This window comes from Pelmatolapia mariae, linkage group LG3_W, assembly GCF_036321145.2.
Source record: "Pelmatolapia mariae isolate MD_Pm_ZW linkage group LG3_W, Pm_UMD_F_2, whole genome shotgun sequence".
NCBI lineage: Eukaryota > Metazoa > Chordata > Actinopteri > Cichliformes > Cichlidae > Pelmatolapia > Pelmatolapia mariae.
Window position 1 is genome coordinate 56,094,227 of NC_086229.1, and position 24,520 is coordinate 56,118,746.

The window sequence follows — 24,520 nt, forward strand, 5'->3', positions numbered from 1 at the left end:
AGAGGATTTATTAGAGACAAAGCTAAGCCTTTTGCAAAAAAAAAAAAAAATTAAAAATGCATCCGACAGCACTGTAAACAATGATAGACTTGTGTGAAATAACCAAGCGAATAATGCAGAAAACAGAGATTTGAGATGGGAAACTGTGTGGGTAGTATGATTTTATTGTGGTGAAAGGAGCCAAAGTCAGAGGCAATTAATGACGATATTTATCAAACGTGAAATGTAGTTTGGATCTTCTTTTGCTGCTGGTTCAGTGAATTTTGATCCGAGAGTGACAACACCTGCAGCATCAGAATCTGTGAGATGTTGGCTTTCAGCACAGACAGTGTGTCCATGTATCTGATGTCGGTTGAACGATCAGTGATCTGTGTTTGCATCTTTTGTTAATACATTTACCTTTTTCTATTTGCTGTTTTCGCTGTTCGGTGGTTGTTTTGTGAGCTTTAACTTGAGATTCTGGCGTTTCTGGCAAAATGCATTTATATTTAAAAATCAATTCAGGATTTAATGAATCGATATTGCGTTATTCAAGCTAAAATTGATTTTAATTGGAAAAATAATTTATTAAACTCATCTCTAGTTCATAGGAGACTGAGCAAATCAGGTCTTTATGGTCAAATACCTGCTAAGAAACCACTACTAAGGAAAAGCTGACATGGTTTTGTAAACTGACTCAGGCGCAGACCAGGAGACCTTTGCAGAAACTGATAGTGCGTTCATTTACAGTGGTGCCACCGGGTGAATATATATACAAGGTACTCGGGGAAGGGGTCCGGGGCTCCAGGGTGCGAGGGGAAGGGAAAGGGTCCAAAACCACACTCCGCTCTCTCAGCCAACAATCCCACTCCTTTTCCTCCAGTCGCTCCTCTCGCTCACTCGGGGGTACAGGGACGGGTCCGGGGGGAATCTACGCACACACACACACATAGAAAAATCCAATTAGCTCTAGATCACAGGGAAACTCACAGACTTAGGCAGATTGCTGAAGCACTAACACGGGTGGCTCAACGTTCCAGCGATGAGTAGTATAGGTCTGCCATCTTAAAAGGCCCTTCTGATTGCAGTAAACAGCGACAGGTGTGATGAAGAGCACAGGTGCGTGGGCCAGGGGCGGAGCCCGCAGTGAGCACCGCCGTGGCAGGGGAAAGAGGGAGAGGGAGAACAAAAACAAAGACATGTTGCCTAATGCGGAATCAGCCGGTGAGGCACAGGGACCGTGACAAAAGCAGAAAGCAGAGGAGATTTGTGTGGGCCAAGAAACACAAGGAATGGACATACACTTGAAAAGCCTACTCACACACTTTTTATATATACCTATACCTGTTTAACCGAGAGTTTGACAGGTTAGGACTATGCTTCCTTCTCACCGTCACCCAGCCATCCCATTTCCCTGGCTGCTCGGAACTATCTGACGGGGGAAGCTAGCGGGGCCTTGCCTGCACCGGCTACAGAGGCCTGGCTAGGTAGCATCATTACTGCTAAAAGAAGCGGAGGCGTAATTAAACATCTGACGCAATGAGCAGGAAAGTGCAGGAGGGACAGGTGAAGAAGGCATGCTGCTAGCGAGTCGGCTACAGGCTGCTAAGCAAGCAAATCCCTAAAAACACAGTGAGTGAATACTGTAACAATAATTAGTGGGTGAGTGCACAGAGAGTGTGCTTTGGATGAAGCACGTGAAGATTAAACAATGAAATAAGCAGTTACCACTATTAGTTTTTAATTAAATTGAATACAAAGATAAACTACACAAAAGCACCACTGTGTGTTGGAACAGGAAAAGGAAGTGATACAATGCAGCAGATGGCCGCACTTTCCTGAGCCTGGTTCTGCTGGAGGCTTCTTCCTGTTAAAGGGAGTTTTTCCTTTCGACTATTGCACAGGTGCTTGCTCACAGCGAATGTCTGATTGTTGGGGTTGTTTGATCTCTTCCTTACAATGTAAAATAGCTTTTGCTGGTAGATGTTGTTAGTTGGCGATAAATAAATACAATCAAGTCAAGTCAGCTTTTTTGTATAGCACATTTACAAGAGTTGCCCAAAGTGCCGAATGGAGGGATAATGTAATCAAATAAAAGAAAGAAGTAAATAAATGAGGTAAAAAAAAAATTACAAAACATAGATATGTATATTAGCGGTGCAACAATACATGTACCTGTATTCAACTGTTTTATACAGTGCTTTTGGTTCAGTACACATATGTATTAAACAATACAAAATTTTTAATTTATTTTATCAACTTTTCTTCTGACAATAAGATAAAGAACTTTATTGTCATTGTAGTTATAAAACGAAATTTGTTTGGCAGCTCACAGAGGCCAGCAGCAATAAAACAAGAAGCTGTCTGTGCTGAGAGCTCAGTGGATCTGCGTTCAACTACTCCACCTAGGCTGCATTGTCAAGCGTACATCCACTGACGAATGAATGAATTCACTCAAGCTAGCAAGACAGAAGTTAAGCTCATTGCAACATGGCAACTGCCTCAACGCTACCCAAAATTGAACCTCCTCCACGGTCATTCAGATCTGGCATTTGGATCTATTTTGGTTTCCATGTGAAGTATGACCCTGATGGTAAGTGTGTCATGGCCAAAAGTACAAAAGTATGTTGGATGTGCCACGTAATGCTCAATTACATCGGTGGGAACACCATGAATATGACTGCATATTTACGCCGACATCACCCTAGTGCAAACACAAGTGGAAGCAGACAAAAACAACAACAAGAACGCATGCTACAAACTTTACCCGAGTTATTTAGACAGCTATTAGCACATGATTCAATGAGGACAAAAAAAAAAATAGACAGGGCAATTGCTACTTTTATTGCTGTCGACAAAATAGCTTTTATTTTGGAAAGAGCCATTTCTCAGTAATAAACTCTCTTTTCCACAGATGAGTGATTTCTCCATGAGATACATTTATGTTTTTATTATTTTGTTGTTTCAGCAACATTTAATTTAAAAACTGTACGTTTGAGTTAAAAGACATATCTATAATTTTAATAAATTACAAATTAAAAAAGGCATGAACATTTTTTGTATCGAAAATATATATTGAACCGTGACACCAAATGATCAAACCGAACTGAACTGTGAATTTTGTGTATTGTTGCACCCGATCGATCGATCGATATCGGTAGATATATATATATATACACACACACACACACACACACACACACACACACACACGCACACACACACAAGCAGACTCTCATATATATACATATAAATGCATATACATATACAAACACACACACACACACACACAGGTATGCATGTGGACATGTATACATGTATACATATAAATATGCATACATGAGATAGAATACCAGAATAGCCAAGACAGAATAAAAGCGATGTCAAAGAGATATTCTCTGGGCCAAATGTCCCAATCTAGATATTAGAATCAGTAGTATGATAATATGAACATGATTAAATCTTTTTAAATGAGAGATTTTTTTTCCTGTACTTTCTTCTGAAAAAGTTTGAACACAACCCGTCACCTCTTGATTTTAACTGGGAGAGCGGAACCAGTAAAAGCACCTGAAATTCAAACTGCATTTAATATGTTTAGCAGGAAACAGTTGGCATGGAGATCAGAAAATCCAGAGAGATGCATAAAAACATTTATGGTTTAGGTATTTTAATGTTAATGGTAAGAAAACTACAGAATAATTCCAGCCTGATTGCTTTAATGGATCTTCAATAGAAAAAGTAGAATCTTTGACTCAGCCGATGGGATAGTCACTTGTGAGTCAGCTCAGAAATTCATCAGGATGTGAGATGAACTTCTCAGAGGTCCTCTTCTGCTCCCTGAACTCCTTCCTCTTCAGCCGGCCCTCCTTCAGCTGCACCACCACCGAGGTTTCGGTCAACCAGCTCAATGTTCTCCTGTTTGCCCAGCTTCCTCCCCCTGCTGGCCTGGAGAGACACAGGAGCACACATCAGACTGACTTCATTGCTCCTCTCTTTAGCTCAATAAACAGCCTGAGGGCTTGTCAGATACAAACATATGTTCAGTACCTTACAGTAGAAATACAGGACAAGATTCTCCAGCAGCAGAATCAGTGGTAGGACGACCGCTCTGATGATGAAACCTGTGGGATCTGGAGGATCTGATCAAACACATTCACAGTCATCATGAGTCCAACAGCTGCTATTAAACACAAACTGCAGTGAAATCTTTTAGCATCACTTCCACATGGAGCTGCTTGCTGTGTCTGTAAGATTACTGTCCAAGAAGAACATCAGAGACAAACTACAGTTTGTCAAAGATCATCAGTCACAGAGAAGCTTTAGGAATAATGTGCTCTGAACACAGGAAGCAGAGATGGAGGCGTTTGGCCACAGTGACAGCACACATATTTGATTTAGACCAAAGACAGATTTATAGGAGAGGAAGCTGAAAGCCGCTGTAAAGCATGGAGGTGGACATGTTATGGTTTGCTGTTGCTTCGCTGCCTCAGAGACTGGACATCTTTCAGTGTTTGCTTCAACTCTGCATTTGTGTGAAAGCTGAAGCTGAATCTGAAGAGGACATTTTAGCAGAATAATGATCCTCTGAACATGAACAGATCCACTAATGAGTGACCACAGTTACAGTAGTAACAAAACATGCTCTGTCCTGCACTTTATGCTCCGGTTTAAATACTTTCTATAAGTTTGGTTTTATAGAACATGTGAGTTTCTGCTTCAGCTTACCTGAGACAGACACAGACAGCTGGTGGCTTTCAGAGTAGAAGCTATGTGACAAAGCGTGTACGTGATAAAGACAGCTGTAACTTCCTTGGTGGGCGGGCTCTGCAGCAGGAAACAGGAAGTGGGCAGAGTGATTGACAGCTGGCCGGGTGTAGTTGTATGATGTGTTGGAGGAAGTGAAGGTGAGCTGGAAGAAGCCTCCAGGGTACTGTGGCTGAATGGAGCAGCTGATGTTGAAGCTGGAGCCTCTAAAAAGCTGAAGCCAATGCTGCTGGGCTTCAGACACCATATCCATAGAGGAAGACACAGAGATGATTGGCTGAACCAGCACTTCTGTAAACACACACAGACAATGAAATTTCCAATCAAGAAAGAGAAAGTGATGTCTGTGGAAACTTCCACAAACTTTACAGTTCAGTCCAACAGAAACTGCTGAGCATCATTGTGATCATCACAGACGTACATGATATCATTTATCATTACCTGAGCAGGTGACATCCAGAAAGGTGACACTGTCTAATATATGTTTTCCTGGAATCATTTGTGATCTTCCTGATATTTTTGATCTCACACACTCTCTCAGAGTAGATCCAGATTGAATACAGTCATGTTTAATCTTCCACACAGAACTGTATGAGAAATCTTGTCTAAATCCTATAGAAACAGTAGAGCCACAGTTCAGATGTTCGCAGGTAAGATATCCATCTTCTCGGAATAAGCCATAGTCAGCCAGTGGTCTCCATTCTCTCACTTTCACCTCCAGTGTACCTGCACAGCGACTGGCTCCTCCCTCCAACCTGACATCAACAAGCGCTGTATAAAAAGCAGAGAGTCATCAGTAAAAGAATAAAGTGAGTTTGAACCAATCAAAGCTGCAGCTCCTCTTCTACCTGAGCAGGTGAGTCCAACAGCTTTGCCAGGCGAGCAGCTGTGTCTAGCTGAGCCTGAGCTTCTACAGTCCAGGAGAGCAGACTCATGGCCTCCACACTGGAACTCTTTGCTCCACACTGGAGCCTCCACTTCTCCATAGAGCGCCCCTTGGAGGACCAAAGGAGGCCCACAGCCAAACTCCCTACAGACCACCTCTGCATCCTGCAGGTCAAAGTCAGCTTCACACACTGAGGACCATTTCTGATTAGACTTCACCTGCAGTCTGCCTGAACACAGATTGGAACCATTGAGCAGCCTGACAGAGTCTGCAGAGATCACAAGAAAACAATAACAGCAAACAACTGTTCACATATTCAAACTTTTGGCATATAAAAGTCAGAGGTCCAACAAAAAAGCTAAAGGAGCTTAAGATAGAGCTGAAGCTTCCACATTAGAAATCCTTGTTTCTAGAGCTTCAGTGCAAAGAGATGTCAGTTAGTTATGACTTGTTGCACAGCTGGATCAGCTGTCAGACCGACTACCAACATCACACAATGTCTTCTCTGATAGGCTGATAAAATCCAACAGGCCTTTATTTGTTTAGAAAAGTGACCTGACTGACAGAGCTAATTATTAGCAGCATTATTACTGTTGTGTTCATTATTTCATATTTCCTTCAAATCTTCTAGTTCATGTAAGGATCAGTGTTATTAGTTCTGATGTTTATCTGTTTGCATGATTCAGATCTGCATAATCAAACATCACACAGCTGGAAAAACATTTGGTCACTGTTATTGCTGCATGTGAAGAACGTAGATTTATAGAAACTCTGAGTCTGATTATGAGCCCTGTGAGCTGATCGGAATTTTTCTGTTCTGGATGATCCAGTCTTCATCTGTAATGTCTGCAGAGGTGACTCAGCCTAAATGATGATCATGGATTCATGTTTACTCTTGCTCAGCTGGCATCAGTGGGGATAGAGGTCACAGAAATCTTAAACAAGGAGGAGGAAACGAGTTCCACTGGATCATCTCTGCAGCAGGAACAGCAGGAACGTTTTACTGGCTACGAGACAGATTTACTAACTGGGGTAAATTACTGTGATGCTGCAGTCGCAGGGTGTTCTACTAACAGTACACCATCACCATACAAACAGCAGCCAGTTCACTTCAGGAATAACCAGCAATCTGCAGAGAGCAGCTCAGAAACCAGCAAAGCCAATGAGGGAGAGAATGATGCAGGAGTGTGAGCTCAGGTTTTACTGTTGTGTGGAAAACAGTGATGCAGCTTAGATTAATGAGATGAGGCTGAAGGAGGATCATCATGTTTGTGGTATCAGGAGAACTATGCTGGTAGAAACTGCTGGGACTGTGTGAAGTCCTAAGGATGGAGACTCAGTTCGAGATCAGGGTTAATCAGAGGACAGCTGCATGAAGCGTTTCTGTGAATTTCCAGCATTACAGAGTGAAGATCTACAGCACAGAGCCAGTTTTGGCCCTGTGCTCACGGCTCTGAACCATCCACCTCTGATAATTACACACTTGTTCTGATAACATCTCTGACTCTTATTCTAAATAAATGAACAATAAAAGCAACAGCTTTTTGCAGACCTGAATATGTCTCACTGTGCCTGATTCATTTAGGTACTTTCCTCCCTAGATTTTGTGCTCTGAAAATGAAACTCCTGCTTTTGCAGTCAGGCCAGCCTGAGAAACAGCCCCATCCTCTCAGCCAATGGTACTGTGCCTCTTAGGTAGATCCTCACAGCAGGTTTTTAACACCAAAACATGTTTTCTTCTGCTTCAGTAAATCTATCCCCTTATGTTCATTTTCCTTTAAAATTCTGGCCTTTGTAATGAAGGCATAGTTTTCCCAGGCTGCTCTCATTAATTTAACATGCATCAAAAAACAGAGGTAAAATATATCTGGCTGAAGTAAGACATGCAATTTGTAGTCCAGCGTCTGAACCTTGTAGTCAGTGACATTTAGGAGTCAAGTGTCAATGCAGTTGGAATCTCTGCACGCCACTCTTATCTTTTCCCAACTCTTAATCAACTCTCCAACACACTGTCCTTGATGTCAAGACAGTGTTCACTGAGATCATCTAAAAGTGGGTAGGAAAAGATGAGAGGTAGATGTTTTGATCATTTAAATGTAGCCCATGTCTACTGGACCCAGCTCTGATTATGTCATTGATGATGCCACTGAACCTTACCGGAGCAGGTGAGATCCAGGATGGAGGATAAAGGAGTTGATGTTGCGCACTCAATTTGACCACAGTGAACACAGTCAGGTTTGATCTCCCACACGGATCTGTATGAGAAGTCTTCTCTCTCTCCTACATAAACAGCAGAGCCACAGTCCAGATGTTCACAAACAACAGCTGCTTCCTTCAGGGTCCAATCAGAGCCATGCACTGGTCTCCATTCTTCCAGGTGTTTCACCTCCAGTGTACCTGCACAGCGACTGGCTCCTCCCAACAACCTGACATGAGACTCTGAACAGAAATCAGAGTGGCATCAGTAAAAGAATAAAGTGAGTTTGAACCAGATCAAAGCTGCAGCTCCTCTTCTACCTGAGCAGGTGAGTCCAACAGCTTTGCCAGATGAGCAGCTGTGTCTAGCTGAGCCTGAGCTTCTACAGTCCAGGAGAGCAGACTCATGGCCTCCACACTGGAACTCTTTGCTCCACACTGGAGCCTCCACTTCTCCATAGAGCGCCCTCTGGAGGACTGAAGGAGGCCCACAGCCAAACTCCCTACAGACCACCTCTGCATCCTGCAGGTCAAAGTCAGCTTCACACACTGAGGACCATTCCTGGTTAGACTTCACCTGCAATCTGCCTGAACACAGATTGGAACCATTCAGCAGCCTGACAGAGTCTGCAGAGATCAGGGAAGATCAAACAGAGAGAGATCAGAGACAACAGACACACAAGAAAAAGGTGGCAGCAAACAACTATTCACTTATTCAAACTTTTAGCATATAAAAGTCAGAAGTCCAACAATAAATCGAAAGCACAAACACACAACGGTAACAGACACGCAGCTGAATAAAAGTGGATAAAAGTGGGCAAACTAAAAAGTGACAGCAAAAACAGGTGCAATTATCAAACAGAACTTTTACTGGGCTCAAGCCTTAGATTGTCTGTCATCATGCTATGGGGTCTCCTCACTTCTTTCACTTCCATCCTTTCCTCAAATGCCAGTCACTCTCAATGAGGATGTGACAGAGATGTGAGGACAGAGGAGCTGCAACTTCCAAATAAGATATCTTTGCTTCCAGAGCTTCGGTGTGAAGAGATGTCAGTTAATTATGAGGTGCTGCTCAGCTAGCTCAGCTGTCAGACCAACTACCAATGTCACACAGCATCTTCTCTGATAGCCAATAAAATCCAACAGGCCTTTATTCATTTAGAGAAGTGACCTGACTGACAGAGCTAATTATTAGCAACATTATTACTTTTATTGTTTTTAATAATTACTTCATATTTCCTTTACATCTTCTAGTTCATGTAAGGATCAGTGTTTTTAGTTCTGATGTTCAGTCGCTTTATCTGTTTGCAACTTAATGTGAGGATGCAGGATAGCGTAGTATGAAAAGCACCATTTGTCCATGCTACACAGCTCCGATGATGTCATAGTTGATATCATTAATAGGCTTACCTGAACACTTGAGATCCAAGTCGTAACTGGAGTAACCTAATGTTGCACAGTCCTTCAGAGCAGGTCCAGAATGAACACAGTCAGGGTTGATGTTCATACGATCTCCCCTTAAGTAGTCGTCTCTCTGTCCTACAAAAACAACAGAGCCACAGCCCAGATGTTCACAGACAACAGCTGCTTCCTTCAGGCTCCAGCCAAAACCAGATACTGGGCTCCAGTTTCCCTGGTGGTTGAACTCCAGTGTACCTGCACAGCGACTTGCTCCTCCAACCAATCTGACAGGCTCTAACAGATAGCAGAGAGTCATCAGTGAAAGAATAAAGTGAGTTTGAACCAATCAAAGCTGCAGCTCCTCTTCTACCTGAGCAGGTGAGTCCAACAGCTTTGCCAGGTGAGCAGCTGTTTCTAGCTGAGCCTGCGCTTCTACAGTCCAGGAGAGCAGACTCATGGCCTTCACACTGGAACTCTTTGCTCCACACTGGAGCCTCCACTTCTCCATAGAGCCCTCCTTGGAGGACCAAAGGAGGCCCACAGCTAAACTCCCTACAGACCACCTCTGCATCCTGCAGGTCAAAGTCAGCTTCACACACTGAGGACCATTTCTGGTTAGACTTCACCTGCAGTCTGCCTGAACACAGACTGGAACCATTCAGCAGCCTGACAGAGTCTGGAGAGATCAGGGAAGATCAAAGAGAGAGAGATCAGAGACAACAGACACACAAGACAAACAACTTATCAAATGGCCGGTACGTAGAGGGGACCCAAAAGCTGACTCAATCGGCAAATGTTTTCACATAAAAACATGAGACTTTATTAAAGTCAGGAACTTTAATCACAAAAGCCTGGCAGGGAGTGAGCGTCTCTGGCATGGAGTACATTGAAAAGTGGAAAGCAGGGAACTCCGCCAACCAGGTGAGTGTCATGATGATAAGTACACCACGATGTCCAAGCTTAACACTCATCAGCAACCACCCACCGGGGGCTGCATAAATGTTGGTGCAGAAGTGTTGGAGGTGCGGCAGCTGGGACATGTTTGTCGTGACTGCCTGCTGATGAAGGCGGGAAAGGTAATCCATGTTGCCAGCTCTCCGACACCCTTCCTGAATCTGAGAGGAACATATTGTGTGCTGGCAAGGTGCTAAAGGGATATACTGCAGGCTATGGTTGACTCAGACTGCACGCAGTCCATGATCCACCAAAACCTGGTTTGGCCAGGTGGATTGTTGGAGGCAAGGTGGTTGGAGATTTGGTGTGTGTATGGGGACACACCTAACTCATAGAGCTATTACAGACAAAATACAAGGACAACTCAGTGGTTACACAAGGTTATTCAATGCCAACTCTGGGGAGGAGGCGACAGCAGGGCATTCTTTGGAGGTCAGCCTGGTTTACTTTATAGGAGCTTTCCCAGTAGAGCAATCTCACGATGAAATTCTAGGCTCAGCCTTTGACCAAGTGATGAAAATTGATTGTCACATGGCATGCTCTGACACAGCACTGAGCTACCCGCATTTTGTATTGATCAAAGACAGGCTGCATCAAGTTTGTCGTGACACTTGCAAGAAAGCGGAATACACCCAGTTGTTGGTGCCAAAAATCTGCCAAAAAATGATTTTTCCAGGCTGCTCATCATAACCCAACGGCAGTGATGTGACAAAACGCTGAAGTGAACATGGCCGGAATTTCTTAGCTGGACATCTAGGGGGATGGTCTGTGTTCAGCCCTGTGTGTCAACTTGTGAGCCAAACACCCATACCAAAAGTATTTTTGTGCCTGTTACCATCAATGGAGGTCACGTTTAGTGAAATGGCATGGACCTCATTAGGCAATTTCACCGGGGTGCACGGGAATATTGCTTTGTATTGGTTCTGGTGGATTATACAACGCAATATCCTGAGACAGTGCCCATGCCCATCATTTTTGCAAAGCCTGTGGTGCAGGCACAATTTCGGGTCATCTCACGAGCCAGCGTCTCAAAAGAGATACTGACTGACCACAGCAATGTTCATGTGTCACACATGATCTGTATGAATTACTGCACATTAAATCTGTACGGACCACCATCTACTACCTACAGACTGACGGGGTGGTGGAGCAGCTGAATAAGACTTTAAAGTACATGATTCATAAGTTCATTCATGAGGATGAACACAATTGGGATAGCTGGGATTTTCTGCCTTTGAGTTCTTGTTTGGCAGGAAGCCGCAGGTGGGTGTTGAACCTAATTAAAGAACACAAATTCCAAAATTCCCATTTAGAATAGACCTGTGTTCTCATCTCCTCCAGGTGCATTTAAGGAAGTGGATGATCCATCATGTTGGAAAAAAGGGAACAATTTACAGGTGACAGGAGGGGAGAGGATGTGAGAAAGCAGAAGTTAGTGTAACGGAAAACACCCATTGTCTACCCTACCGGCGTTGATATGATAATGATGTTGATCTCACTGATAGGCTTACCTGAACAGGTGAGATACACGTGGCTAGAGTATTCTGTCATCAAAATATGTACTCCATATGGAGGTCCAACATGTGATGTTAAACACTCTCTCAGAGCAGAGCCAGACTGAAGACACTCAGGTTTCATTAACCACACACCTTTGGCTTTGTATGGTAACCTGTTTGTATTTCCTGTATAAACAGCAGAGCCACAGTCCAGATGTTCACAAACAAAAGCTGCTGACTTCAGACTCCAGTTAGAGTAAAACCCAGCTACTTGTCTCCACTCTTCCAGATGTTTGAACTCCAGTGCACCTGCACAGCGACTGGCTCCTCCCACCAGCCCGAGAGACTCTGGATAGAAATCAGAGTGGCATCAGTAAAAGAATAAAGTGGGTTAGAACCAGATCAAAGCTGCAGCTCCTCTTCTACCTGAGCAGGTGAGTCCAACAGCTTTGCCAGGCGAGCAGCTGTTTCTAGCTGAGCTTGAGCTTCTACAGTCCAGGAGAGCAGACTCATGGCCTTCACACTGGAACTCTTTGCTCCACACTGGAGCCTCCACTTCTCCATAGAGTGCCCTCTGGAGGACTGAAGGAGGCCCGCAGCCAAGCTCCCTACAGACCACCTCTGCATCCTGCAGGTCAAAGTCAGCTTCACACACTGAGAACCATTTCTGGTTAGACTTCACCTGCAGTCTGCCTGAACACAGATTGGAACCATTGAGTAGCCTGACAGAGTCTGCAGAGATCAGGGAAGATCAAACAGAGAGAAATCAGAGACAACAGACACACAAGAAAAAGGTGGCAGCAAACAACTATTCACTTCCAATTGACGGGGTGGCTGTAGCTCATGTGATAGAGCAGGTCACCTGGTAACCAGAAGGTTTGATTCCAGTCTGCATGCCAAATATCCTTTTGGCATGCAAAGACTGGAGCCCATGTTCCTCTGAATGTGTATGAATGTTAGATAGTAAGCACTTAGAAACAGCAAAGACAAAAAAGTGCTTGTGTTAATGCATCAATGTACAAGTTGTGTGCTATAAAACAAGAGCTAGATAAGAATCATTTACCATTTACTGATTCTAACCCAGCACCACTACAACATGAATTCATCATTAACAACAGAATAAAGCGTTATAATAGCACACACTGGAGTCATGTCAGCATCACAACTATATTCCATACACTGGAATCAGCTCTTACTGATATCTGATGCTTATAAACATCATCATTCGTATCATCATCTTTTCTGTTTCATCTGCTTAGATACTCCTTTGCTTTCCACGCAAACAGGGTCAGCCCTTTCCATTCTTGCTCATGTTTCTGTAACCCAGAATAAATTAGAAAATACACCAAAGATCTCAAAGATCTGAACTGTCGCCTTTTAGGGAGGAGTCCAGGGTGAAGTAGGCCATGTGGGTGTGTAGATATTGATTAACCCAGCTGAGCTGAACTGCTCAAAGCTGATGTCAGTACATCATTGTCTGTGGTTGATACTGTGGCTGCTGCAAATGTGTCAGCACTCCCAGTAACTTCCACTCCCAGCCATGCTTTAGTCACTGATTTGTTCCTGGCTGGCTTTAACCTTCAAGCCTTATCCATAAAACAGTGTGAGGACCTCAAGTGGACAAGGTGGTTCTCAGAGGAAAACATTTAATCTGTGAATATGAAACTGATCAAGTTCTCATCCTAGCGCTGTTGCTGCACAGCAAGAAGGTCCTGAGTTTAATTCCACCATCAGGCCCGGGTCTTTCTGTGTGAAGTTTGCATGTTCTCCCCGTGTTTGCGTGGGTTCTCTCTGGGTACTCCGGCTTCCTCCCACCATCCAAAGACATGCGGTTTGTGGGGATAGGTTAATTGAAAAATCTAAATTGCCCATAGGTGTGAATGCGGGAGTGAATGTGAGTGCGAATGGTTGTCTTTCCCTGTGTGTTAGCCCTGTGACAGACTGGCAACCTGTCCAGGGTGTACCCCGCCCTGGAAAGGGGAAGCGAATGGATGGATTTACTTTTTCATTTGCTTACTGGATTATATTTAGTTTTACACTTATTGAGCCCTAGATTTTTGTTCTTTTCAATTTGTGAAAGCTCGATATTTTCACCTGGTTTTCACCTTTCTCTGATTTTTTTTTCTATGATATTTTATTTTACTGTGTTTTTCATGTTTTGGCTTCTTTAACACAGGCATTTTTCAGCTTTGTGAAAGATAATGTGTATCTTTTCTTATTCTAATATCTTATCCTATTTGTAGATGAGTGAGAACCTAAACTGAGCTGTCTAGAAGGAAAAATGCTGAAATGGTCTTGGAGTTAAACGATTTTCTAAGCTGAAGGATTTTTTTGTGACTCTGAGATTTGTTCGGTTGAAATCTATTTTAATAGCTTTACTGAAACTTGAGTGTGCTGCAGTTCTTTGGATTTGGTTTTGTTTGTTCAGTTCAATTCAATGTATTCATACAGTGCCAAATCACATCAATAGTCACCTCAAGGCGCTTTATATTGTAAGGTAGACCCTACAATAAAACATATAGAGAAAAACCCAAAAAATCATATGACCCCCTACGAGTAAGCACTTTGGCGACAGAAGGAAAAACTATTTTTTAACAGGAAGAAACCTCCAGCAAGAACGACTGTCATGACCGGTTGGGGCGAGAGAAGGAATAAAGGATAAAAGACATGCTGTGGAAGAAAGCCAAAGATTAATAACAAGTATGATTCAGTGCAGAGAGGTCTATTAAAACATAGTGAATGAGAAAGGTGACTGAAGAAGAAATACTCAGTGCATCATGGGAGTCCCCCAGCAGCCTACATCTATTGCAGTATAACTAAAGGAGGATTCAGGGTCACCTGATCCAGCCCTAGCTATATGCTTTAGTAAAAAGGAAAGTTTGTAGCCTAATCTTAAAAGTAGAGATAGTGTCTGTCTCCTGAATCCAAACTGAAAGCTTGTTCCACAGAAGAGGGGCCCGAAAACTGAAGGCCCTGCCTCCCATTCTACTTCTAAATACTCTAGGAACAACAAGTAAGCCTGCAGTGCGAGAGTGAAGTGCTCTAATGGGGTGATATGGTACTGCAAGGTCATTAAGATAAGATGAGGCCTGATTATTTAAGGCTTTGTATTTAGCATTTGATTCCGCATTTAACAGGGAGCCAAAGAAGGGAAGACAAAATCAGTGTTTTTGATTAACTGTAGTCTTTTCAGGGAGTTTTCAGGGGAGAAGTAGTCCAGCCAAGAAGTAATAAATGCATGAACTAGTTTTTCAGTATCACTCTGAGACAGGATATTTCTAATTTTAGAGATGTTGCACAAATGGAAGTAAGTAGTTCCACATATTTGTTTAATATGTGCGCTGAAAGACATACCCTGGTCAAAAATGACTCCAAGGCTCCTCACAGTGTTACTGGATGTCACGAGCAGGAAACGCACACAAATTATTCCATGGGCTGGAGAGGGTGGTGCCAGTAGAGAGGTAATGCATTGCTTAAGCTGCAACATGTGGAAAACAGGATGGACCTTCATGGTGGGCTGAAGACATAGCTGATAAGTGACCGGATTAATTCTGGCGGTGATTCCATACGGGCCAATAAACCTGGGAGTGAGCTTGTTGGATTTAGTACGGAGTTTCAGGTTTCTGGTGGAGAGCCAGTCCCGGTCCCCTGGTTGAAACAAACGGGCTGGGAGGTGTCTGCGGCGATGTTGTTTGTTGTATTGAGCATTGGATCCAGAAATAGCAGCCCATACCTAGACAGGTGGGTGGAGACGAAGCATCTCAAAAAGCACCCCAATTGTTGGTTGGCCTGTTCTGCCTGCCCGTTAGTCTGAGGGTGAGAGCCAGAAGTGAGACTGGAAGAGGCCCCAGCCAAGCGGCAGAAAGCATTCTAGAACCGGGTGGTGAATTGGGGTCCCCTATCAGAACTAATGTCCTTGGGGAACCCAGAAAGCCTGACAACATGTTCCAAAAAGAGTCTGGCTGTCCATTTAGCAGAGGGAAGGAAAGATAAAGCAACCAAGTGTACTGCCTAAGAGAAGTGATCCAGAAAGGTGAGGATAATGTTGAGACCATCCACTGGCAGAAGACTGGTGACAAAATCAAGACCGACGTGAGACCAGGGATGTGTGTAAACAGGGAGGAGCTGAAGGTCACTAGCAGAAGATTGGCTGGAGGATTTGGAAAGGGCCCAAATGTCACAAGCAGAAACAAACTTGCGGGTGTTCCGACCCGGGCAAGGCTCAAGCGTAAGATTCACCTAGGAAAACTGTCTGGAGAGGGTGTCCAACTTAGCGTTCTTGGCACCAGGATGGTAGGCAAGATGAAAGTTGGAGGACTCGAATAAGAGGGCACAACAAGCCTGCCTGGGATTGAGTTGCTTGGCAGTTTGGATGTGGATCAAGTTCTAAAGACTGGTCCAGATCAGGAAAGGTTCTTTTGCTCCCATAACCCAATGCCACCACTCTTCTAAAGCCCTCTCCCTGATGCCATCTCTTTGCTGCATGGGGGAAAACTTCCTTGAGAAGTAGCAGCATGGGTGGATTTTTTCCATCTGGACCTTGTTGAGAGAGCATGGCGCCGGTGCCCACATCGGAGGCCTCCACCTCCACCACAAACGATTTAGCAGAATCAATGGAGTAGCACGGGGGCAGTGGTGAATCAGTGGTCACGGAAGGACCTGCTTGGTCAATGGGGAACATCTGGAGGCTTTAGCCTGGGCCTGGGAGAGGGAGTCAAGTGTGGTCGAGAGCCACACTTGACTCTCGACCAAGTGTGGGGGAATGGATGCCCCCATCCTTCTTCTCAACAAAGAACCTAGCGGCTGCAGCAGAGGTGGAGGGTCAAATAAAGCCCTGCTGGAGAGCCTCTGCAATCCTTCATGGCCTTGTTTTCTTCAGGGGACAAGGAGAACAGATGAATGGGAGGGGGAAGGGAGAGAATACCACTCCAGTCGCAGGAATGATTCGGGGGAAGGGTACAGGCTTTCTTTTTACTAAAGACCTCAGAGAGATTGTAGTAGATCTGAGGAATCTTGTCCAGGTCAATGGACTCTGGAGGAGGGGTCTCTGTGGAATCTATTCTGGTATTTGGGTGAGACATTACCGTAGACTGGAAATAGGAGGGATCTGAGGAGTGGGAGGGGCTAGACTGGACTCCCCCCGAGTCTACCCGGCCATGTCATTTCCTGGACGTAGGGGACACTGGGTGCGGAGATGTCAGACCGACACACAGTAAGCGCAAAGGCCTTCACGCCAGCATTTCTCACTCAGCTTTTTGGATACCCTCTCCATCTGCATAGGCTCTTCGATGAAAAAATTACTGACATTAGCAGCTGCTTCTTCAGAGGAGGGAGGAGGCGGCAGATCTGTAGGTGTATCAGGCTGGGAGATTTAAAGACCCAAGGAGTGTGATGAGGTCGTGACAGAACTCGTTGGACAATTTCCAACGGTTTCAGAGCTCCTGACATGAGGGAAACGATGTCTGAGCTGAGAACAGGGGGGTGGATCTCTGTTGTAACTCCAACCCCGTGGTCGCCTAACCATTAGGTGACTCTTGAGGCCAAGGTAATGCTATCCACAGTAAGAATCTGGTTAGATACCATATGTCTAAGAGTTTAAGAGCTACAATAATGTCAGTTTTGTCTTGTGCTTAGGTCCTTTTATCTTTTAAAGTCGGATTTAGAAGCAGAAAATCAAAGGTCATTCAGGTCTTTAAGACATTCCTGCAATTTAAATAATTGGTTTGTGTTATCTGGGTTCATAGATAAATAAATGAATGAGCTGCGGGCCACTTCTGGCACCATCATCTCATTGGAGGGCCACTTTAGTGTCCAAGTAGTACAAAAAAAACAAACACAAAAACACCCACTAATATTTCCTAAATTGTAGTGTTTTGTTTGTTTTATTTAAATCCAAATATTGTGTAAGAAGACAAAATTGCAAAGATGAACGCAATGTTTTTTCTCACTCTTAACTATCTGAAGCCTTTCAGTTTCAGCTTCATTTGTCATATGCAAGTTAGCACAGGGTCAACATTGCAATGACGAGCAGAAGACAGTCACTCAGCAGTATAGTACAGTAGTTTCATTGTTTTAACATATGGCATAGAAACTGAACATTTAACAGTGTTTCCTGAAAACCCTCTGCTGTCTGATCATTTCCTGATAACATTTACATTTACAAAAATTAATTACACAGCAGTGGAGAGTAGACTTTATCAAAGTAGATGTCTTTCTGAAAGTGCTGTAACTAAGTTTAAGAATATAATCCACCCACTGTTATCATCTTCAATGCCCTGTACCAACATAGAGCAGAGCAGCTACCTGAACGCTACTCCAACAGAGGTCGATTATCTTGTTAAAAATTTTACCTCCTCACTACGTACGACTCTGGATACTGTAGCACCTGTGAAAACTAAGGTCTCAAATCAGAAGTACCTGACTCCATGGTATAATTCTCAAACACGTAGCCTAAAGCAGATAACTCGTAAGCTGGAGAGGAAATGGCGTGTCACAAATTTAGAGGATCATCATTTAGCCTGGAGAAATAGTTTGCTGCTTTATAAGAAAGCCCTCCGCAAAGCCAGAACATCTTACTATTCGTCACTGATTGAAGAAAATAAGAACAACCCCAGGTTTCTCTTCAGCACTGTAGCCAGGCTGACAAAAAGTCAGAGCACTGTTGAGCCAACCATCCCTTTAACGTTAACTAGTAATGACTTCATGAACTTCTTCACAAATAAAATTTTTATGATTAGAGAAAAAATTACCAATAATCATCCCACAGATGTAATATCGTCTACAGCTACTCTTAGTACCATCAATGTTAAGTTAGACTCCTTTTCTCCAATTGATCTTTCTGAGTTAACTTCAATAATTAATTCCTCCAAACCATCAACATGTCTTTTAGACCCCATTCCTACAAAACTGCTCAAAGAAGTCCTGCCATTAACTAATTCTTCAATCTTAAATATGATCAACCTATCTCTAATAATCGGCTATGTACCACAGGCCTTCAAGCTGGCTGTAGTTAAACCTTTACTCAAAAAGCCATCTCTAGACCCAGCTGTCTTAGCTAATTATAGGCCAATCTCCAACCTTCCTTTTATATCAAAAATCCTTGAAAGAGTAGTTGTCAAACAGCTAACAGATCATCTGCAGAGGAATGGCTTATTTGAAGAGTTTCAGTCAGGTTTCAGAGCTCATCACAGCACAGAAACAGCTTTAGTGAAGGTTACAAAAGATCTTCTTATGGCCTCTGACAGTGGACTCATCTCTGTGCTTGTCCTGCTAGACCTTAGTGCAGCGTTCGATACTGTTGACCATAATATCCTATTAGAGCGATTAGAACATGCTGTAGGTATTACAGGTACTGTACTGCAGTGGTTTGTATCATATCTATCTAATAGACTCCAATTTGTACATGTAAATGGAGAGTCCTCTTCACCCACTAAGGTCAATTATGGTGTTCCACAGGGTTCAGTGCTAGGACCAATTCTATTTACATTATACATGCTTCCCCTAGGCAGCATCATTAGAAGACATAGCATAAATTTTCACTGCTATGCAGATGACACTCAGCTCTCCATGAAGCCAGGTAACACACACCAATTAGTTAAACTGCAGGAATGTCTTAAAGACATAAAGACCTGGATGGCCGCTAACTTTCTGCTTCTTAATTCAGATAAAACTGAGGTTATTGTACTCGGCCCTGAAAATCTTAGAAATATGGTATCTAACCAGATTCTTACTCTGGATGGCATTACCTTGGCCTCCAGTAACACTGTGAGGAACCTTGGAGTCATTTTTGACCAGGACATGTCCTTCAACGCACATATTAAACAAATATGTAAGACTGCTTTCTTCCATTAGCGCAACATCTCTAAAATTAGAAATATCCTGTCTCAGAGTGATGCTGAAAAACTAGTTCATGCATTTATTACTTCCAGGCTGGACTACTGTAATTCACTATTATCAGGATGTCCTAAAAACTCACTGAAAAGTCTTCAGCTAATCCAAAATGCTGCAGCAAGAGTACTGACAGGGACTAGAAACAGAGAGCATATTTCTCCTGTTTTGGCTTCCCTTCATTGGCTTCCTGTTAAATCCAGAATTGAATTCAAAATCCTGCTCCTCACATACAAGGTCTTAAATAATCAGGCCCCATCTTATCTTAATGACCTTGTAGTGCCATATCACCCTATTAGAGCACTTCGCTCTTGCTCTGCAGGCTTACTTGCTGTTCCTAGAGTATTTAAAAGTAGAATGGGAGGGAGAGCCTTCAGTTTTCAGGCCCCTCTTCTGTGGAACCAGCTTCCAGTTTGGATTCGGGAGACAGACACTATCTCTACTTTCAAGATTAGGCTTAAAAGTTTCCTTTTTGCTAAAGCATAGAGTTAGGGCTGGACCAGGTGACCCTGAATCCTCCCTTAGTTATGCTGCAATAGACGTAGGCTGCTGGGGATTCCCATGATGCATTGAGTTTTTCCTTTCCAGTCACCTTTCTCACTCACTATGTGTTAATAGACCTCTCTGCATCAAATCATATCTGTTATTAACCTCTGTCTCTCTTCCACAGCATGTCTTTATCCTGTTTTCCTTCTCTCACCCCAACCGGTCGCAGCAGATGGCCGCCCCTCCCTGAGCCTGTTTCTGCCGGAGGTTTCTTCCTGTTAAAAGGGAGTTTTTCCTTCCCACTGTCGCCAAAGTGCTTGCTCATAGGGGGTCATATGATTGTTGGGTTTTTCTCTGTATTTATTATTGTGCAATCTACTGTACAATATAAAGCGCCTTGAGGCGACTTTTGTTGTGATTTGGCGCTATATAAATAAAATTGAATTGAATTGAATTGAATGTGCGCCTTGGCACTTGTGCTGCACGTAACAAGTCACGTGACGTGACGCTGCGGCTGTGATTGGTTCAGCTCTGCGCTACTTAATTTGGATTGGCTGTTCTTTTTTTTTTAAGAGGACAAGAGAGATGAGGCCTATCGCAATAGTTTAATTTTTCTATCGACAAAAAGTTATTTCGCAATACATATCGTTATCGTTCTATCGCCCAGCTCTAGCTGAGGGGATGGTGATTTTTCTTTTAACAAACCCAGAGTGTTAAAAACCACTTATTTCTCAGCAGTATCAATAGTAACAAAAACCCAATTTAGTTTTCGCTGTCAAAGTTCGTGTCCAAAGTCATGGGCTGCATCCTCCAGAGGCTGCATTTGTAGACCGATTACGTCACAGCGACGCGCCGAAGGCTGTCCAAATTCGTAGACTCCTCCGAATGCAGCCGACAACTGCGTCCTCCTTTTCTCCGAATTTGAAGGATGGGTCAGGTGTGTCCTTCATGGCCTACCATATCCCAGAATTCATAGCGCGGCCCAGCCAAACTCCAGTTTCCAACAATGCGGCTGCTACTAAGTTTTATAATTACGCCTACTAACTTTTCTGGGTCACAAAATAAACTTTCAACATATTTTCAGGCGAGAAAGTAGCTGTGTAATATCAAATATCTGCTCGGTTTATCAAGATATCGCATATTTGCAAAAGTGCTTCGACATTTTCGGAGACGTCTGCTACCCACCAGCTCAATAGCTAGCCGGGAGCTCGAGGGTCACTGAAGCCGCCGAGAACGACACAACTCCCGGCACATCATTTTCAGATCACCGTGGACTTTCGCTACTCAGGTTAAACGTAATATACAAGTTACTTGGACAACCTAAAAATGTTATTTTTGGGCTTTTTTCAGTGTTTTATTTGTTCGTGAGTAAATCGGTTTGGCTGAGATTAAAGTTATTAGATTAGATTAGATAAAATAAAACTTTATTAATCCCCCGGGTGGGTTCCTCCTTGGTTTTTACACAGCTGAGTAAACGTCAAACAAAAAACTGATTAAACAGAAGTATGAGACGGTCGAGAATTTACACCAGTGTCCTGTTATATTTTAGATAGCAAGGAGCAGACGGCTGCGTTTATTAAACTCCACTGAGACAGCGGTGACGCTAATCAGAAGGCTAGACTGTCCAATTTCCCCAGCCGTTTACTTCTGACCTTCTGAGGACCCGGCCTTCGTGGTCTACGTGGGCCGGGTCCTCAGGAGGATGCAGCCCATGAATTTGGACACAATCAACGTCGATTTAACAGAAGTTACGTGTTTCCGGTTACTGTGGAGGTCGCAACATGGCACTCCCCAGTGGCTGCAGCCAGGTATTCTTGGGAGGGACAGCTGAAGAGGCCATGCTGCTAGCGAGTCTGCTACGAGCTAATCTAATCTAGCGAAAACCTTCAGACACAGGGGCGGATCTAGAAGGGTGGCATGGGCTGGCAAGTGCCACCCTAAAATGATCCCTTGCCACCCCAAGTGCCACCCCAGTTTTGCATATGACAGTGTTGTTTATTAAAATAAGATAGCATTAACAGTTTGAGCGTAGTTACAGTCAACAGTGAATATAAATGCTAAAACTGAATATATTGCATAGTGTTCCCCCCCTCCACCGTTAACAAATGGTTCAGCCCATAGCAGGACTGGCTTTTTTCTTGTTTTCAGTAGCAAGCGATGCTTATGATTGTGCCAGAGCACATTTTGAACAACACCATGGGAATTATGGATTTTACACAGGTGGTTGGATGTTACACTCTGGAAATGGAATGAATGAGTGAGTGTTATTAACCCTCTGTGGTCCACGGACATGCTGCACCTCCAAATCACATGACTATGTTAAGCTGACATAGCAACAAGCTGCAGCCAGCCATTTTTTCTAAATACTGTCATCACGTTTTTGTGTGTGTGTGTTTTAAGCGTTTTCTAAGGACAGTGCGAAAACAGTAAAGAAAGGGGAAAAAAGCCACCTCTTTCCTATCGGTGGATAAATGTACCATGTCGACCAATTAAAAAAAAAAGTCAACACGTAGGATTTGGTTGTTTAGGAAGAAGGAAAAGTTTTGGGAGTGACGCAAGGGCGTAGATTTGGTTTTGGCATTGGTGGGGACGGATGATTCTGATTCTGTTTCTTTTTTTCTTTTTTTTTCCCCTTTTTATCTTTGCTTCTTGATAAAAGAAGGAGAAATATACTTGCCTACATATGCTATTCTGCATGCTTTTAAACCATTTAAAATTACAATTCATAGTTTTATATGTGAATAATATAATGTTAAATTACTTAAGTATTTAAGACTTCAGTTTATTTGAGCCGTATTCCATATAAATCAGATATCATACAAAAATAAAAATAGAGTCATGACAATAAAAGAATATGACTTTAAGGACTTAACAACATTACTTCAGTTATACTACACCAACATCTCTGATACATTAGCGATAAGGGAACACTGAATGACCTGGTGGTTTTTGTCGATAAAACTACTCATCTAAGATTACCACAAAGTAAAAGATCTCTCAGCAAAATTATACAACATTTTGGGCACTATTGCCCCGATCAAATCAGTGAGCTGGGACTTTTTATTCTAAACATGAACTACTGTTAATCAAATCAAATCAAATCACTTTTATTGTCACGTCACATGTGCAGGTACACTGGTACAGTACATGTGAGTGAAACTCTTGTGTGCGAGCTTCACAAGCAACAGAGGTGTGCAAAATACAATAACATGAAACAAGCAAAATATAAGGATGGCTAAATCTGATAGTAATAAATATATGTACAATATAAGAGTGTATCCATTACTGGATGTGTATACTAAATGGTTTTTTTTTCTATGTGTGTGTGTGTGTGTGTGTGTGTGTGTATACATATTTTACAAATTAAATAAAGTAAACAATAATAATAATGGATTGGATTTATATAGCGCTTTTCAAGGCACCCAAAGCGCTTTACAATTCCATTATTCATTCACTCTCACATTCACACACTGATGGAGGCAAGCTACAGTTGTAGCCACAGCTGCCCTGGGGCAGATTGACAGAAGCGAGGCTGCCATATCGCGCCATCGGCCCCTCTGGCCAACACCAGTAGGCGGTAGGGTAAAGTGTCTTGCCCAAGGACACAACGACCAGGACAGAGAGGCTGAAGGTGCGCTTCCCAACCCCCTGTGCCACGGTCGCCCATAAAATAAAATATATAAAATATACAGAGGTGGGTAGTTGACATGTGCAAAACAGTGGCATTTATATACAGTATGGAGTGTATAATGTTGAAGTTACAGTAGTGAAGGTGAGGTATCTATGAGGTGTTCAGCAGTCTGATGGCCTGATGGAAAAAGCTGTCTCTCAGTCTGCTGGTACAGGACCGGATACTGCAGAACCTCCTTCCTGATGGAAGTAGTCTGAACAGTTTATGGCTGGGGTGACTGGAGTCCTTGATGATTCTCCCCGCTTCCTGTAGATGTCCTGGAGGGAGGGAAGCTCACCTCCAGTTATCCTTTCAGAGCACCGCACTACTCTCTGGAGAGCTTTGCGGTTGTAAGCGGTGCTGTTGCCGTACCAGGTGGTGATGCATCCAGTGAGGATGCTCTCAATGGCACAGAGATAGAAGGTCCTGAGGATGCGGGGGCTCATGCCAAATCTTTTCAGTCTCCTGAGGAAGAAGAGGCGCTGCTGTGCCTTCTTCACTGTCTTGTTTATGTGTACTGACCACGTAAGATCCTCAGCCAGATGTACACCAAGGAACCGGAAGCTGCTCACTCTCTCCACAGCAGCGCCGTTGATGGTGATGGGGGTGTGTACTTCTCTGCACCTCCGGAAGTCCACTATCAACTCCTTTGTGGGTGGCTGTAGCTCAGGTGGTAGAGCAGGTCCGCCACCAATCAGAAGGTCAGTGGTTCGATCCCAGGCTGCCTCCTGGCTGCATGCCAAATATCCTTGGGCAAGATACTAACCCCATGTTTGCCTACTGGTGGTGGTCAGAGGGCCC

General features: G+C 43.4%; 1 protein-coding gene across 1 annotated transcript in view; it reads right to left on the reverse strand.

Annotated features, from left to right (window-relative positions):
• Positions 1-3,795: 3,795 nt before the first annotated feature.
• The window catches only part of LOC134623791 (scavenger receptor cysteine-rich type 1 protein M160-like), a 28,079-nt gene continuing 7,354 nt past the window's right edge, over positions 3,796-24,520 (reverse strand). Inside the window, exons 3-14 of the mRNA XM_065470196.1 lie at positions 12,103-12,408; positions 11,948-12,024; positions 10,212-10,341; positions 9,597-9,902; positions 9,236-9,520; positions 8,147-8,452; positions 7,787-8,068; positions 5,592-5,897; positions 5,374-5,514; positions 4,705-5,034; positions 4,027-4,109; positions 3,796-3,924 (exon numbers count right to left, since the gene is read on the reverse strand). Of these exons, the coding sequence (XP_065326268.1) occupies positions 3,796-3,924; positions 4,027-4,109; positions 4,705-5,034; positions 5,374-5,514; positions 5,592-5,897; positions 7,787-8,068; positions 8,147-8,452; positions 9,236-9,520; positions 9,597-9,902; positions 10,212-10,341; positions 11,948-12,024; positions 12,103-12,408 (2,681 nt within the window). The remainder of the gene's footprint in view (positions 3,925-4,026; positions 4,110-4,704; positions 5,035-5,373; positions 5,515-5,591; positions 5,898-7,786; positions 8,069-8,146; positions 8,453-9,235; positions 9,521-9,596; positions 9,903-10,211; positions 10,342-11,947; positions 12,025-12,102; positions 12,409-24,520) is intronic.